At 37.1% G+C, this 18,897-nt stretch overlaps 1 gene segment (V, D, J or C); it reads left to right on the forward strand.

Moving 5' to 3' along the window:
• Positions 1–17,656, forward strand: part of LOC121677254 — an 83,953-nt gene extending 66,297 nt beyond the window's left edge. Inside the window, 1 exon segment of the V gene segment in view lies at positions 17,563–17,656. Within this exon segment, the coding sequence occupies positions 17,563–17,656 (94 nt within the window).
• Positions 17,657–18,897: the final 1,241 nt, after the last annotated feature.

An 18,897-nucleotide genomic window follows, 5' to 3' on the forward strand; every position in this document is an offset into this window, starting at 1 on the left:
TTTTTGCAATCTATATTTGCATTTTCAAAAGCTAGAGATTCAAGAAGTATTCGTCTAGCTTCTGGGTCTGTTACCTCTATGTCCAGAGCCTTAATTAATCTCTGCAAAAAGTCAACAAAGGGTTCTCTCTGTCCCTGCCTAATCCTGGTGTATGATTCAACCCTTTTCCCTGGGTTCTATTCCTTTTCCTTGTATTCTATTCCAAGCATTTAAGGCTGCCTTGTGACACAATGACAATACTTCATCATAAAGAGCTTGGACCTGTGGATCAGCGTACGCTCCTACACCAAGAATTTGATCTTGGGAAACCTCCACGCCTTTTGCCCTTCCTTGCTGTTCCATATGTTTGGATTCTTCTCTGAAATAAATTCCAAACATCAAGGAAGGTCCATCATCTAAAACTGCAGACACTAACTGAGAGAAATCATGGGGTGTAGCTCTGACATTAGAAGCCCAAGTCCTTATCATTTCCTTAACAAATGCAGAGTGCAAGCCATAATTAACGACAGCTTGCTTGATTTCTTTTAGATCATTTATTTCTATTGGCTTCCATCTAGCTTCTTTGACTCCCTTTGAGACTTTAGAAATTGATGCTTTGTCAGAATAAATAACAGGGTATATCGCTAAAACCCTAGGTAAGCCAGTTCTAATAGCTGGTGGTGGCATTGTATCCTGTCCTTGTGCCTCCTCACTCTGTTGACCAGCTCTAATAATTTCTTCAATCTTTTCAAGTCTTTTTATTATTGGCTCTCTTAAATCCTGAATTTCCTGACCTGCCTGAGTTTCTAGTAAAGATTTTATGGTTCTTAGGAATGCCATATTCTTCCTTAATGCAAGAATATTGAAAAGGATACTGAATCCTAGTAACCAGTAAATTAAGGTATCCCCATAGTCATATAAACCTTGCATGATATAAAACATTGTATTAATAAACAAAACAGTAAAATTTGCGTTGGAAACAAAAACTTCCATATTACCTATTATCGGCGATGTGGTGCTGTTGTAAAGTCGCGACTAAAACTGCAGCAAAAGTGACTAAAATGGGGTCCTCTTTCAGTGTCCGCCTTAGTATTTCTTAAAAACTGGGAAATACGAGTTGCTCAACAAAGAAAATGTAATTAAATCAATTCCTTATGCGGAACCAGAAACCCAGAACCCAGGGGTAGAGACGAGCAACCCAGAAGCCGTGTATGGCCTCCATGTGACAGAGTTGCCCTGAGGGGTGCAGTTTTCGGCAACCACCTTCACTCTGGCTTGCAAGGGAGATTTAAAGACAACTAAGTAAGAGCGAACCAGGCAAGTAGAGACTGTCTGGGCCTGTGGAGTTTAAATCAACGTGGGGAGGCAAATGATAGGGTGCGTGGGGACTGGAAGCCAATCTGAGGTGTGTAAAGAGAAAGGCACAGGCCACGGCTAAGGGAGGAAGGGCTCGCACCTTGCCAAGCTGGCGGCAGGCAGCCGAGCTGGGAAGGAAGGGTCCTAAAACCAACGTTCGGGCGCCAGATGAAGGCGTAAATCACAAACAATCCCACACCAGTTTGGAGTTATGATTAATAGAATGGTTATTTATTTAAAGGGAAAAAAACTTACAGATCACCATCCCAGCCAACAGCCCTCTGTGCAATCAGGAAGGGAGCCTAGTCGCTGGAAGCAGAGCTGGAAGCCAGAGAGCGAGAGGAGGGAAGTAGCCGCATTTTTAAAAAGAGAGACCACGCCCCAATGGGCTGGTATCTCAGCAGCTATTGGCTGAAGGAGCAGAAGGAGCTCCCACAATAAAATCATCCCTGAACATTTGTGGGACAGAAGGATATGCCATGAAATTAAATAGGAATATCAGAGAAATTAGGGAAGTCACAGAGAGCTGAGAGTGTTTTGCATGGAGACAGGCCTATCATCAGGATGCTAAGGGGTTTAGTTCTGGAGGTGCTTAGGGGGCAAACACAGGTCTGCAATTGCTGTTAGAGACTGTTTTTGTATCCCAATTTCAAAGACTCCCAAAATAACCACAAAGAAATCTGAATTAATTATAATACTGTTTGGCCAATAGTTGAAGCTTATTTATAGCTAACTCTTATATCTTAAAATAACCAGTTTCTATTCATTTGTGTATCACCACATGGCTTACCGGTATGTTCGAGTGCATCTGTCTCCTGTGGGACAGCTACAAGGCTTCTCTCTGACTCTCCCTACTCTCTTTATATACCTCTTTCAGCCTCGCTTTCTTCTGTAAAGCCATTGGCCGAAAGCAGCTTGTTTATTAACCAAGAGCACTAAAAATATGCACAGCATACATCACCTCCACATCATTCAATGTGTTTTTATTATTGATGAAAGAATAATTTCTAATAGTATTTATATTTTTTTAATTAAAATTGTTTTTTATTATCAAACTTTGAACTTTATGCATTTTTAAAAATAGTGACCTCTTTTATAGCAGTGCTACATGCAACACAGGCCATACCAGTCTCCTAATAAATACAAACTTAAAGATTCAAATTTTGTAATTTATTTACAAGGGAATAATATTTTTTAGAATTTATACATCATTGTTTTTCAGCACTGGGTATCACACACCAGTCATTTTGCATAAATGTTGAAGGGTATGATTGCTACGTGATAAATGAGAAAAATATCTTCCCAGAAGTACAGGGAATCATGAACATGGTAAAGAATACCTAAGATATGAAAAAGAAAATAGCATGTCTTGTGAAAGATGTCAGGAATGAAATATACTGTGGGAGAGATAGAGCTTGAATAACTGGTGGTGAAACACAGGCAAAATCATTTAATGTAAAAGAGTAGAATTAGCAGGTGGTGAGAGAAAAGCAAATGTTTGAGTTTCTAGAGAGGAGAAGGATGTTGCATGGAATGAATTAGGGCAACTGGAGGTTTTAGAGAGGCCACAGAAAAGCTTGGAAGCTCTTTGTGATGGGGAGGAGCAGGTCTCTATGGTAGGGGAAAAAGGTCAGTCCTGAAGGAAATAAGTGATTAACACATATCTTCAAAATATGTTTTTATGATTGGTCAAAAAATAATCTATAGTAGTTCATTCATTTTCATTTTCTGAGAATCAATCTTAGAGCTTTAATCATGATATACTGTGTTACATAAGGGGGCCCCTTGTTTGTTCCAGCCACCTGGCTAGCTTCCACCTGAAATAACCACACAAAAACTGTATTAATTAAAACACTGCTTGACCATTATCTAACTTCTTACTGGCTAACACTTACATATTAGTTTAACCCATCTCCATTAACCTGTGTATTGCCATGAGGCAGTGGCTTACCAGTGTTCATCTCTGGCAGAGGATCCATGGCTTCTATTACTCTGCCCTTATTACTCCCAGCATTCAATTCTGTTTTCTCTGCCTACCTAAGTTTTGCCCTATCAACTAGGGCAAGGCAGTTTCTTTATTCATTAACCAATGAAAGCAATACACAAACAGAAGGAACTTCTAAACCAATACTGTACCAATGAGCCTTAACCTCAGACACATTTTTAAATTTAATTTAATGTAAGCATTTGTTATTCACTGAAACTTATATAGCATTTCTATTTTTAATTGTTTTCCTTTTCATTTTATTAAAAGAAAAAACTATCTTTGTTCATTATACATACCAATCCAAGTTCCCACTCCCTCCACTCCTCACATTCCCTCCATGTACCCCCTACTCCAACCCCCATCCACTTCTAAGAGAAGGTAAGGCACATTGATTTGGGGAAGGTCAAAGGCAATCCCTAAAATATCTATGCTGAGCAAGGTATCCACCCAAAGAGAATAGGTCCCAAAAAAGCCAGTATAAGCAATAGGGATAAATCTTGTTGCCACTGCTAGTAGCCCCTCAGTCTATCCCAGCCACACAACAGTCAACCACCTTCATAGGGAATAGTTTGGTCCTATGTTTGTTCCTTCCCAATCTGGCTGGTGTTGGTGAGCTCTCATTAGCTCAGGTAGACTGTATCAGTGGATGTTGTACTCATCATAGTCTTGACATTTTTGTTCATATTCTCAGTCCTCCCACTTTTTAAAAGGACTTCAGGAGCTAAACCCCATGCGCTGATGCAGGCCACTGTCTGTTTCCAACAGTTACTGAATGAAACGTCTATGGTAATATTTAAGATATTCATAAGTTTGAATACAGGGAAGACCAGATCAGTTCCCAAGTCCTCAATTGCTTAGGGTCTTAGCAGGGGTCATCCTGTGTATTCCTGGGAATTTCTCTAGAGTAAGGTTTCTTGTTAGCTCCATAATGACTCCCTCAATCAATATATCATTTTCCTTGATTTCATATATGTCCTCCCTCTTTCTTGAATATCCCATTCCCTCAAGTGCTCTGCAATCCTCCCCTTCTCTCCTCCTCTTCCCCTTCCACACTACCTTCTCTCCCCTTCCTCATGCTCCCAATTTTGTCTGGCAATCTTATGTATTTGACTTTCCAGGTGGATCTATATGTTCTAATTAGGGATCACATTGTTACTTAGCTTTTCAAAGACCATGAACTATAGGCTCAATATCTTTTGTTTATAGCTAGTATCTACTTATAAGTCAGGAACACCATATATATCTTTTTGAGTCTGTGTTACCTCACTCAGGATGCTGTTTTCTAGTTCCATCCATTTGCATTCAAATTTCAAGAAGTCATTTTTTTTACCATTAAGTCATACTGTAATGTGTAAATGTGCCATATTTTCTTTATCCATTCTTCAGTTTAAGATGTTTTCAGGTTCTGGATATTACAAATAATGCTTCCATGAACATAGTTGAGCATATGTTTTGTAGTATGATTATCTTTGGGGTATATGCCCAAGAGTGGTATTGTTGTATGCTGAGGTAAGTTTAACAAAATTTTCTGAGAAATCGGCATACTGATTTCCAAAGTGGTTGTACAAGTTTGCATTCCCACCAGCAATAAATGAGTATTCCCCTTACTCCATATCCTCTCCAGCATAAGCTATCATTGTTTTTTTTTTATTTTAGCCATATTATTATATTAATCCTCCATATCCAAGAGCATGGGAGATCATTCCATTTTCTTGGCTCTTCTTCAATTTCTTTTTTCAAGAGTTAAAGTTCTTGTCAAAGAGGTTTTTCACTTCTTTGGTTAATGTTACCCAAAGATATTTTATGGTTTTTTTGGCTATTGTGACAGGTGATGTTTATCTGATTTCTTTCTCAACACCTTTAACATTTGTATATAGGAGAGATGCTGAGTTTTTTGAGTTGATCTTGTATCCTACCACATTACTGAAAGTATCAGCTGTAGGTGTTCCATGGTAGAGCTTTTTTGGTCACTTATTACAATAACATATTATCTGCAAATAACAAAAGTTTGACTTCTTCCTTTCCAATTTGAAACCACTTGATCTCTTTTATTTTGCCTTATTGCTGTAGCCAATATTTTAAGAAATATGTTGAAGAGATATGTAGAGAGTGGACAGCCTTGTCATGTTTCTGGTATTAGTGGAATCAATTTGAATTTCTTTCTATTTAATTTTATGCTGGCTGTTTGCTTGCTGTATATTGCTTTTATTATGTTCAGATATGTTCTTTGTACCCATGATCTCTCCAAGACCTTCAACATGAAGGGATATTGGATTTTGTTGAAAGATTTTTCAGCATCTACTGATATGATCATATTTTTAGTTTATTTATTAGGATGTATTTTTTGGATGTTGAACCAACACTGCATTCTAGGATGAAATCAACTTGATCATGGTGGATAATATTTTTATGTGTTCTTGGATTCAATTTGCCAGTATTTTATTGAGTAATTTTGCTACTATGTTCATGATAAAAATTGGTTGATAATTCTCCTTCTTGGTTGTATCTTTGTGTGGTTTTAATATCAGGGTAACTGTAGCCTCATATGAAGAGTTTGATAATCTTCCTTCTGTTTCTATGATGTGGAACACTTCGAGGAGTATAGGTTTTTAGCTCTTCTTGGAGGTTGTTATGGATAAAGGTAAGAAGAAAAGCTAAACAAAAGATATTAGATTCAGAGTTTTTGGTTTTTTTTTAAAGGGGAAACTGCTGTGGGACAATGGTATTTTATCCTTTCACTTGTATTATTTTTAATAAAAATGCTGATTGGCTAATAGCTAGGCAAGAAGTATAGGTGGGACAACCAGGCAGAATGTATATGTGGGTCAATGAGAACAGGAGAATTCTGGAAAGAGAATCCTGCAGTCTGCAGTCATGATCCAGAAACAGAGGAAGCAAGATATGACTGCCTCACCAAAAAAATGGTACCAAGCCACATGGCTAACATAGACAAGAATAATGGGCCAATTTAAGATGTAAGAATTGGTTAATAAGAAGCCTGAGCTAATGGGCCAATCAATTAATAACTAATGTAGATCTCTCTGTATTTCTTTGGGCCTGAGTGGATGTAAGACCAGATAGGATGGAAACCTCAGTCAACAGATTGGGATAGGTTTGTGCATGATGATGCATGTCCCCTTCTACCCTAAAAGGTATACATGCTTCTTACCAAAATCTATATTTTTGGTAGCACTTAAAGTTATATCTATACCTCCTGTTTGTAGATACCTGTTGTCTTCTCTTTTTCTACACTATGTATTTCAATAAAGTATTATTTTTCTTTAAGTTTATAAATTTTAATCTTTGTTCCTATTTTAAACTTATCTCAATGGGATTCCACTTGGCTGGCAGACACATCTAAGCATCAGTTGATGACTACAACCTGCTCGGAATGACTGGTATCCCTGGACTTACTGAAAGCTGATGCAGACCAGTTCATCTGATAGTAATGCTCCCTGTCCATTCTACAGAGTCTGTGTACCAAAGGCTGGATGAAGCGTACAATTGTCTCAACTCCTTCCCTACCTTTGGCTAACCTTTCAACCTACTTGGGTGCTGATAAAATACCCCAATGTCAGCTTGAAGTAGTTGTAGAAAAGAACATGTTGTCCCATGCTTCCTACCCAAAATACTTTGAAAGGCTGAGACAAGGCAGAATTCACTGGCATGGGGGATGAAATAATTACCCCTAGTGCCTGTTGATATGCCAGAAAAATATGTTCAGAGTTGTCAATGAATGGATTCATTAACTAAAGTAATTTTTAGGTCCCAGTAATATCTCTTTAAAACCATGAGCTAGGAACCATGATTAGGTCCTGTCATGGTGCTTGTGAAGGGGAAAGTATAGGACTCAACCAATCATGATAAGATGAATAGAAACATACCACCCACAGGAAGTTCTTAACTTCCAGCCATTATCAGCTGCCATTGTAGGGCTCAGCCATCATAACTTCAATGGAGGCCTGAGTCTCAGTAGTTTACTCTGAGTTTACCTTGTTCCAAGAAGGATCACAAACTGAGGTTACCCAGGCACCACCCAAGAATAGACCATCCAAAGGAAATTCTTAAAATTTCCAGCATTGGATATAGATCACCTGCCAGCACAAACTCACCAGGAAACCACTAGACAAATATCAGCCAATCAAGGGTCCTGAACTTTAGAAATCCCTCACCCCCAACTTTACTACTATAAAAACCCAACTTTAACTGTACTTGAGGTTCTTCAATTATTCCAATATGATGGACACACAGAGAGGCTGAGTTTGCAAACTTGTATAAAATAAAGACTCTTTGATTTTATATATGGGACTCAGTCTCATTGTTGGTTCTTGGTGGACTTCTTGTATCTGGGCATAAAAGATATTAAGTCAAAATGAAATTTCCCTGATATGACCATGATTGCTATTTAATTATAATGAAAATTAAAACTAGGATTCCAGTTTATGTTTATTTGAATATTAAAGAATAGTTTCTGAGATTCATCTTTATTTGCTAATCCTAATCATAGACTTCATTGCGGTAATATCCCCATAGGAATAAAAAGCCAGTTAGAGAATGCTATAGTTTTTGTTAGTAACCTGAGTCAAAAAGAGTATTAGTGTATAATAAGTTTGCATTTGTAAACCTATTTGATTGTTAATTGATGTTAGAAACCCTATCCCAAACTGAATAGCACCATGTACTCTGGATTAATAAACTCTATAAGTATAGGCTTGAGGGATAGAAGAAAAAGAGAATAGAAAGTTGTAAAAGAAGTAAATCATTTAAAAAATTTTAAAAAATCTTTAAAGAGACAGAGTACAGACAGTAATAGATTAAAAGGAATAAAGGAAAATAAGCCACATAAAAATGGAAAATTAACCGAAAGCCTGGATTATGTATATTATTGTGTTTTCTTTGAATATTTTGATTGTGAAACAGCTAAGTTACCAACATATATACTTTAAAGGTATCTTGATTTCAGAATTTGGATCTAAGGATATGCTGCTTTGAAAAATAGGTTCTTCTTTTGTTTCCACAGAGGATGAGAACCTGTGAATTTATTCCAGGCTAATATGGTTTGATGGACAAAGACCCCATGAAACAACCCTCAAAATTGACTTTGCCCAATAAACAGCAGGAAGCAGTTTGGAGAAGAACTACGTCCATATTCCCAAATATCATTTATAAATGTTTCTTTACATTTAAATTGGAATATGCTATAGAGATTTACATTGATATTGATCTTGGTTTATTGATATAATTTAAGGACAACTTTATTATATGTATTTCTACTCTTGATTATGGTATTATGTTTGTGTTGTTCATTTAAAAAATATAATGTATAATTAAGAAATATAGCTTAATAGATAGTCATCTATAATAGTCAAGCTTGTAGTCAAGTTAGTTAGATTTCTCTAGATGTATAGAAATATATTGAAGTTAGATAGGTATTCTTCAAATCTTTCCTAAACCTTCAGAATATGGTATTTAAAATGCTTAAGAATTTAGGACTTTTTGTAATAGTGAGATATATCTGCTCCTGGTAGCACCAATAACTTCAAGAGGAAGATGGGTATGAAAGAGGTTCCTTATGGAGTTTGTTAGCCATTTGGGCAAGAAACTGCTCTTGCCTGGACTGCTTGATGAGCTAGACATACAAGGCAAGCCCCACTGAGAAAAGACTGCTGAACTTACCGAAAGTTGACTCTATACTTCACGGTTTCTGCTTCATGATAGAGTGTGCTAGACATTCTGAAGGACACAGAAGAAAGTTACTGACAAACTGCCAATATAGGCAGAAATGCCTTTGAAATTTCCTGCTTCATGGAAAAGTCTAATGGATACTATGGTCTTGTAGGCTGAAGATGAATGCCCCAATGGTACAGAAGAAATCTGGGTGAATGTCCAGGTAGCGAAAAGTTGCTGTCAATTCTACAGTTTTTGAAGTTCTTTGCAATGCACTTCCTGTTTACAATGGTAATATTGTATCTTTCTGGAGTCTTTGATTGGGTTGAAGAATTTATAGTTATTGTTATAGTTTTCCTTAGTTATGATAAAATATAAAGTAGATATAAATAGCATAATTGTAATTCTTGCTTAATACTTGTTTTGCTATATGTAATATTATTATGCTAAAGTTAAAATCTTCCTTTTTATTTAAACAGAAAAGATGAGGGGTTTGCTGTGGATACCATTGGTTAAAAAAGAAATTGTCTTGGGCCTGCACAGAGAATAGAGGTAGGCTGGGTAAACCAAGTGGAATTCTGGGATAAAGGATGTATCCTTGGAGAAAGGATGCAGAATCAGAGAGAGAAGCCATGGAGCCACTGCCAGAGACAGACAGGCTGGGGGTGACATGCCTCATGGTGATGTACAGATTAATGGAGATGGATTAAATTAAGGTATGAGAGTTAGCAAATGAGAAGCTAGAGCTAATGGGACAAGTAGTGATTTAAGTAATATGTTTTCTGTGTGATTATTTTGGGGCTGAGTAGACAGGAACCACAGCCTTACAACAGAGGCCTGCCAAATTGTTTTAGGTGCAATAATCTTTATTGTCTAGCAGGTATGATTGTTGCAGAGTCATTACCAGTGGCATAACCAGGTGCCATGAACAGTCCTGAGCTACTTTGTTTTTTCACCTTGGTGCTGTTCAAATACTGGAAAATATGCTTTGCTTGACAAATTAAAAAACAATTAAATCAATTACATACTCAGAAGAAGAAGCCCAGAACTCACAGGCAGGGAGCACAAACCAGCAGTTGCTCAAGTTGCCATGCAGCAGAGAACGTGGTAGTAAGGGTCAGGGGAAGATGTACGTGAGCTTGGGAAATTTCCAAGTTGCTGCATGTACTTTGCTCTGCTGTGTTGGAGGTTTAAAACGGTGGGGCTGATCTAATGGGAGCTCACCAAGGCCAGCTCGACTGGGACTGAAAAAGCATGGGATCAAACCGGACTCTCTGAACGTGGCAGACAATGAGGGCTGACTGAGAAGCCAAGGACAATGGCACTGGGTTTTGATCCTACTGCATGTACTGGCTTTTAGGGAGCCTAGTCTGTTTAGATGTGCACCTTCCTGGACTTGGATGGAGTGGGGGAGGACCTTGGACTTCCCACAGGACAGGGAACCCTGACAGCTCTTTGGACTGGAGAGGAATGGGGAGGGGAATGAGGAAGGGGGAAAAATGGGAGGTGGGGAGTAGGCAGAAATTTTTAATAATTATTTTTTAAGAAAATGCTTATTAGTTAAAAGTAAGCCAAGAGGGCGGGGGTAGGAAACATTCTATGTTGTGGACCAGTTAGGCCTTTAAGCCGGTACACCCAGTTGGTGTGGAGTTCGGATCCACATAGGCACCAGATGATGACAGATGCTTTAAAAAAATCCCACACATTAGCTCAGAATTGAATATAACAGAGGTTTATTCATTTAGGTGTAGACCCACATATCACAGTCCTATGCTCTAATGAAGAACAGCAACCATATTCCTCAGCCGGAAGAGAGGCTGGATGTGTGCTTTACATTGACATTTATAGTATAATAGCCATGCCCAAGTGGGTGGGTAACTTAAAGACTACTAGCTGTAAGAATTTCTACAGCAGTCTTCATCTTGAATCTTAGTCCACAAGCACTGTGGAGTTTCCATAAAATTCACAGAGCCTACAGAATGCTTAAAACAGGCACTTCTGAGCTGGAATACACACAAGGAGAGCTCTGTTTGAGTCCAAAGCAAAACTATCTGATTTACAGTCAGGATTTTCAGGATGTGTTCAGGGATTTGAGATAACACAGTTAACTCAAGAACTGGTGAAGACATCATTGACTTCCCTTCTCTCAAATGGGTACTGATTTTCCAGTTGGAGGTTGATCTAAGAAGCTGTTCTCATTTTTATGTCTGTAAGATCTACATTGTCACTGAATATGAAGGGTACTGGTTTGATTGTGATTTTGTATAAATTTAACAATATACGATAGGACCAAAGAGCAGAAAATTACCTATTCACACTAATTCGGAAAGAAATATGTTTTGCATGATCATAAGGATCAGATGTGAAGATACAGAGAAAAAAATGCAAAGAGTGTTTTCTTAGAAAACTCAGGGCATAACCTTATTGTGATTTTCTCTTTGGTTTTTCGAGACAAGGTTTCCCTCTAGTTTCAAAAGCCTTTCCTGGAACTAGCTCTTGTAGACCAGGCTGGCCTTGAACTCAGAGATCCGCCTGCCTCTGCCTCCAGAGTGCTGGGATTAAAGGCGTGCAGCACCACTGCCTAGTTGATTTTCTGATTGCTGCAGTCTTTATTATTGTTACAGTCCAGGGTGGAGCAGAGAGGACAAGAGGAAAGTGACCAGGAGCAGGTAATTTTTACAAGGTCTGTAACGTAGTCTCTCCCTATGAAATGTAAATATAACACTAAGTACGAATTAGTAATACTTTCAAGAATTCATCTTCACATTTCTATACTCTTGTTCAACCAGAAAAATACAAAACAGGTCCTCTAGTTTGTAAATAAACCACTTTGGGATCAGTTGTTGCTCATGTAAAATCTTCTGCCAGATCCTGGAAAAGTCCTGGTAATAAATACACTTTCATTTTCCAGAATTCTACAGATCTCTTTTGTGAATGAATTATTTTGTAGAAGGAAAGGGGCCAGGGATAATTTGGGTATAGTATAGACACTCAAATGATACTGGAAACTCAGGAGTCATCTTGCTTTTCTGAAAGTATCCCAGAATCAGGTCTACTGTGTCTCTTTGGTCTGTGATCTCTAGGACATAGTGGCCAGATTAATGTGAAACTTTCTTATTAATATCCACCTGATTCTTGTACTCATAGAATTGAATCCTGTGTTACAAAGGCCTCTCTCTGGTGTCTGATTAAATGTATTCTTCTATTGTATCTTTCTGAGATCCTTCTGTTTTTTTTTTTATTTTGAATTTCTCCATTGGTAAAGCTTCCCTGTTTAAATCCATAGGTTTGCCACTTCAAGTATTTTCACAGTTTGGGCTTCCTTAATTTATTTTAATTCTACTCTCAAATCTTTACTGGTTTTATTCATTTGCCTATAATATTTCTTTGTGTTTTCATAAGTTTCTCTAAGTTATCCATTCATTTTCTCTTTAAAGAGGTCTATAATTTTCATAAAGGATATTTTGAAATATTTTCTTGTGCTTCATCTATGCTGAAAAACACAGAGCTTGCTATCGTAGAATTACAGGCCTCTTGTAGAGACATGTTGTCCTGACTCTTTTTGATGGCATTTTTACAATGTATCTGGAATTCCAAAGTTTGAAATTCTAAGTGTTGATATCTGGTCTTGTTTTTGTTGGGTGGGTGTTTTGTACCTTGCTTACTGCTTACTGCTTCTTGTCATGAGAGAGTGTAAGTCTGTGCATACTTGGTAGGAATTTCTTCTGACATTCTGAAAGGTATGCCTACTTTTTCTAGTTCTACTTTTTTTAGTTTTCTTCCATCATTGTAATGTCTTCCAAGTTTTTATAATAAGTGCTATATAATCTTTTGAGTTTTGTTTTTTATATATTACAAAACAGGATTAACATTTTTTTATCTGTACAAAATCACACTTATTGAATTGCTTGTTTCTTCAACTCTGCAACATTTGCGTGACTCTTCGTTGATCATTGTGAATTACATGTTTGATGGAAAAATACTAGCAATTTCTACAATGTTCTGGAGGACTTTGCATCAAAATTTATAAATAATTTTGCTGTACTTTTCACGTCTTCTCTTATAGGCATATATCACTCTTACAAATCAATGGCTTTATTATGACCCTTTTATACATGCCTAACTTACTTTGTTTAAATATTCTCTATTATTACCTTTGAATGTTCTTCTCCCTTGTAATCTTCCCAACATTACTGTTAACTGATTCCACTTTGATGCCATTTTTTTAGTTCTTGATTACTCTCATACATGTGATTAAACTGCAGAACTATCTTTAAAAATCTGAGTTACTTTATTTTATATGTAGATATCAACTGAAATAACTTTTAGAACTGTAAAATTTCATTCTGCTTTTCATATATAGTTTTCATCATACACATTGGTAACATTTTCACTATCCATCAATTGAGTCATAAAATGTTAGACTTTACACAGTGAACAGAGATGTAAAGAAAATGGGTTTTGTATTATGAACATAGGGTTTCTTTTAGAATGTATTTTCCATAATTTAGCTGAAAAATGTTTTAAAATAGGTTTAACTCTTATTAGCATATGACAATCATAAAAGCTTTAAGGCTCAATTGTGATATTTGTAATCCAAGTTATATACTAATCCTATGTGCATTACTTTCTTATCTGTTATCATCTGTATGTCTTTTTCTAATACAATAAAATAGTCTCACATTCACTTTGATGTCTTGTATTCAAAAGCATGTCATATTAGAGAAAATTCATTACACACTTTATGAGATTACCTCACAGCACATAACTTCATATTCTATAATTCTTTCCATTTTTCTATAAATACCATGAACTTTTCATGTTAATTGATGAAAACTTCATGTATATATACGTGTCTGTTTATTATTAACCATTAGTGTTAGATTTTATGCCCTCTAACAAATATACTTACATAAGCACCATGAAAATTTCAACTCCCTAAAGCTGAAGGTATCTCAGGCTTCAACACAAGGAGCAGGGAGCAGCAGAGTTTTAGGTGTTTGAAGGTTATTGTCATGTACACTGAATTTAATACTTCTGTATTTTTTCAGGCTATCACATTCACACATTAAGAAGTCCATGGGAGCCGGGCGGTGGTGGCACACGCCTTTAATCCCAGCACTCGGGAGGCAGAGGCAGGCGGATCTCTGTGAGTTCGAGGCCACCCTGGTCTACAAGAGCTAGTTCCAGGACAGGCTCTAAAAAAGCTGCAGAGAAACCTTGTCTCGAAAAAAAAAAAAAAAAAAAAAAAAAAAAAAAGTCCATGGGATATGTCTGTGACAAAGTAGGATGGAAGAAGGAAGGAAGAGCCATAAAAAGAAGATACAAAGGAAGCATTATGAGGAACTCAGTCTCCATGGCTTCCTAACTGATAAGGGTTGAACAAGGCTCAAAAGATGTTGAGTGCTGTGGAACATGCAAGGAGATGACACTCTGTGCAGCAGCAAGTACACAGGGAAGATAAAGTCTGGAAACTCTCATTCCAGCGCTATTTCCTTTTAAATTGTATTCAAGCTATGTTTTGTATTGTATGTGGGGTAAACAGGGACAGAAATATCACACTTGCCTCAATTTTGCTCTAAAGAGAAGGATCATCATTTACTTCAGGTCATCATGCACCACAGCTTGGGGGGATGAACAAAGAAGAGATCATCTTCTTGTTCACAGAGCAATGTCTGTATGGCATGACCTAAACAAGATTGGGATGAAGAAAATATCCCTGAAAGTTGTAACTCTAGGTCCTCTAAAAAACTCAATCTCAACCACCTTGACTGGGGGCAGGGGATTGTCCTGATCTCTGCCCTTCTCTTACCTCTTATAGGGGCTCCCTTATTTAAAACAGTCCCCTTTCAGTCTCAGGCTGAAAACTCAGACTTGATTGGTAAGTCCAAATCTTCTTCTCAAAGGAGCCTCCATCAAAGTATATGTCCTGGTACTGCTTCTCTGCTTGGTGTCTGTTCAATGAAGTGAGCATCACACAGTTTGAGGAAAGGGAACTTGGCATGTGGCTAATAGTTTGTTAACATGTAATTAGGTTCACAGTTTTCAGTTGCTCTGTACTAGGCATAGATAACTACAGGAGTCTGGTCTGTCCTGATAAAATTTTCATAGGTCCTATCCCTCAAATGTACTCTCTGTAGATTCTCTGAAAAAAAAACTTTCATTTTAACTGAATCTAATAGCATCCAAGCTAGGATGAGAACATGCTAGTGTTAAACAACTTTTTAAATGGACACCAAGTTTTTAATTGGAATTTAAAATCCAGAGTTAGTGTTAATTGGAATATGTATAATAATGAATTGTTTAAAATATGAACCACCTGCCTCTGTACTACTGTGCCAAAAACATGGGAAGGACACTTCAATGTGAACTCATACAAAAAGCTGGCTGCAGAGGAACAAAGGAACAAGAGAGACAATTAAGAAACCCTAAGGCTGCTCACAACTAGTAGCCATGCCTTAGATCATAGGAGGTTGAGGACAGACCCAGGTGCTTCCTGACAAACATGTTTATGGCTGTTTAAATGTTAGAAAATGTGGTTTCCCCTTCCTGCTCAAGCAATACTCTAGAGACCCTTTGCTATGTCATACTTTATGACAATTACTATTTATTTAATTTCTAATAAACACGCCATTGTTTTCATATGAAATCTAAGGTATCCATTTTCTACTTTCTATCCATTGTAATAAACATAACAATAAATGTTAACATGTTTTCAACCAATAGTTGTAATTCTAAAAGTCAGTCAAGGTAAGTAGTTCAGTTAGAAATCTCAGGGAATCCTAAATCAGAAAACCATTCTCATTTTTTCTCACATGTGGAGGAGAATTCAGATTTTCCATGAATTAAAGTGATTTACACAGATAGATGGGAAAAAATGTTGTCAAAAGTTTCAGCTTATAAAGTGTGAATGTCCTTAGTAGGGTACAGGTGATAATAATTTTTCACACAATACAGGCAGATATTTGCATCCTTCTAAAGATTAAATTGCAACTCAATGTCCCATGTAAGATTTTTTTATGATGCTTCTTATACAGTTAGCTTATGAAACAGTTTGAGTGACCATTGTGCACGTCAGCTGATATCATCTATAGTCTCTGATCTAACTCTTCCCCCACAGCAACTGAGTCCCATCATTACAGTTTTCTAATACGATGACATTTTTCTTCTTAACATTGGTTCCATGCTTACAACAGAGCAATGAAATAGTCTGTTGCTGCTGAAGGTAGAAAAGTATGAGCTAAAAAACATCACTGGGAGAAGTGATGTATGTAGTTGGTTCAGGGTCAATGATTACAGAAAAAATCCATGGCTGGATTTGAGGCAAGGTGTAAGTTGGTCAGAGTGGAAGTGTGTATGAGTGTAGATGCATATATAGATAATGTATGATCCATACATTATCATGTGGATCATACATTATCATGTATATTTGAAAGAGGAAAGTACTTCATAAAACAACATGCATAGGTAAAGGAGGTGCTTCTACCATGGGTCACCAGGCATAGGTAAAGGGTAGGAAAGGAGGATAGACAGAGAATGTCTTTGAAACTGTAATATTAAAATTAGCTTTGTTGAAAATTAGACACAAACTATCAAAAGCTAATTTCTGTTCAATTATTTTGGATGGCCGAGTTCATCAAAAACTTTTTTGAAGTGAGGAGCCAGATTAGCTTTTTCCCTTACATCTTCTCAATCTTCCTTTCTAATCCATCTCCATTCCTTTGTATAAGTAGCCAATACCCAGAAACATCTTCTACCATGGACTCTTGGTGCTACCTTGGCCTGGGACTCAGATAGGCAATTTTGATTCTCCTTCCCACCCTCCTTTATGATCTCTCCAGTCTCATCCCGAATCTCATAGCATCATGCTTGTTGATGCCTCTTCTCTCATCAACTGAGTCATCTGCATTTTGGTTCTGAGCGAGTTCTTCACCATTTTCACTGGGTTGCTTAAAGAGAGGCTACTTGTATTGAAGTTTGGATCAGCTATAATAATCATAAATATGAAGAACATATTTTACTGATTTTGACCATAATTTAAATGGATTCAAATTGTAGATATGTACTTGAATGTGCTTTAAGCTTTGATTTGCTAGATTTTGTGTGAACATGATCTCCTGTCAGTCTGGCCCATACCAAGAAAATAGGGATCTAAAATTTGTAGTGAAAGTATGTGCAGGTTTGCATCAATTTTCCGTAGCTGCCCTAGAAAAAGAAAAGTCACTTTAGCTGATCACATGTTCATGTGTAGGACAGTCTACGGGAAAAGTGAAGATACACTAGGAAATCCTACTTAGGCTTAGAGGCGCTCCAGCCAGAAGCAAGATTCTAGAGTGACAGAAGTGTCCCAACACATTACCACTGCTGCATTGGAAGTGATGGCCACCAGGTGGAGCTCACACATCACCTAGAAAAGGACTCCAGCTATCAAATGCAGAGAGGACAGGAATCCATTCATTCAAAAGAAACCCTCAAAGGGAAAATCCTATCATGTGGTTTAATGGGCTTTTTGTTGTTTGTTTGTTTTCTTTTGTTTTTGCATGACTTATGAAGCCTGCTTTAATGACTTCCAGGACTACCATTCCATCAGTGGCACCACCTGATGAAATGGGCACACCTACACTAATCATCAACAGAAAAACTCTCAAAAAGACTGGAAATGAATAAGCATAGCATCAAACTAGTTCCTCTGAGTGTGGTTGACAGTTGAGGCAGACTGAGGGGCCACTGAGAGAGGCACTAGGATTTGTCTCTACTGAATGTACTGGATTTGGGAGATCCTATTCTTTATAAATGTATACCTTGATCAGCCCTAAAGTAGTGGGGAGGGCCTTGGACTTTCCACAAGGCAAAGTTTCTTACCTTCTCTTAAGATTGGGGTGAGGGGGTGGAAGCATGTATGGATAGCTTGGGAGGAGGGAAAGGAGTGGGAATTTGGATTGGTATGTTTTACAATAATAAAAAATAACACACACACACACACACACACACACACACAAAGAATTTGTCCACCAGGTAGTATGGTTAGACTATTTTCTCAGTTGAGTTTTACTCTTTCAAAATGATGCCATTTTGCATCAAGTTGACAGCAAATTTAGCCAGCACACTGGACAACTTTTCTTCTGTGTTTTAGTGAGCAACTTTGAGTTATATATCATATGACAACAGTAACAACGCTGGTAATAATCTATGCTTAAAGAACTAATGGTATATCATTTTTAAAAATTTGGTGCACATTTAGCTGCACATATATTTAAATTGTATTACTCTTTTGCTGAATATTTTCTTTAATGTGTATGAAGAAATTTTCATCTCTTCTAGCTAGCTTAGTTTAGCATTATTTACATCACATACTAAAATAGCTCATTTGTTTGCTTCTTAGCTCTTTTTGCTTGGAGTCCCTACTCACAACTTTAATGTACGGTGTGTGGCATGATCATGAGGCTTATTTCTTAGAGGCAGCAACAAGAATGGTTCTGTTTTCTAATCCAATCTGTTGTATAAATCATTTTATTGTGACACTGAGACAATGAGTACTAAGAGTTATTAGGTAGGAGTAAATATTTCCTGTCATTTGTTGTTTGTGATATTTTCTTGGAAGTCAGGATTAAGAATTCTGTAATAATTTACTTATTCCCTGTGATATTTCATTAATCTCTGAGGAACTTAATTAGTGATTATAACTTTTTATTAAAAGCCGTTTATTTTGGAATGTTTTTTATTTTTCCTTTAATTTGGCATATGTTTTATATATATAATTTTTTGTACTTAGAGTTTTGCTCTTTAAAACGTTGTGTACATTTTTCAGACCTTTCTGGCTTGAGTGTTTCAGTCAAACATTTAGGTATTATTCTGATAAACCTGCCTTTAAACTGAGTTGACCTCTCCTGTAACTTTCAACACTCTTT

The sequence above is a fragment of the Arvicola amphibius genome, chromosome 7 (genome assembly GCF_903992535.2).
Source record: "Arvicola amphibius chromosome 7, mArvAmp1.2, whole genome shotgun sequence".
Classification (NCBI taxonomy): domain Eukaryota; kingdom Metazoa; phylum Chordata; class Mammalia; order Rodentia; family Cricetidae; genus Arvicola; species Arvicola amphibius.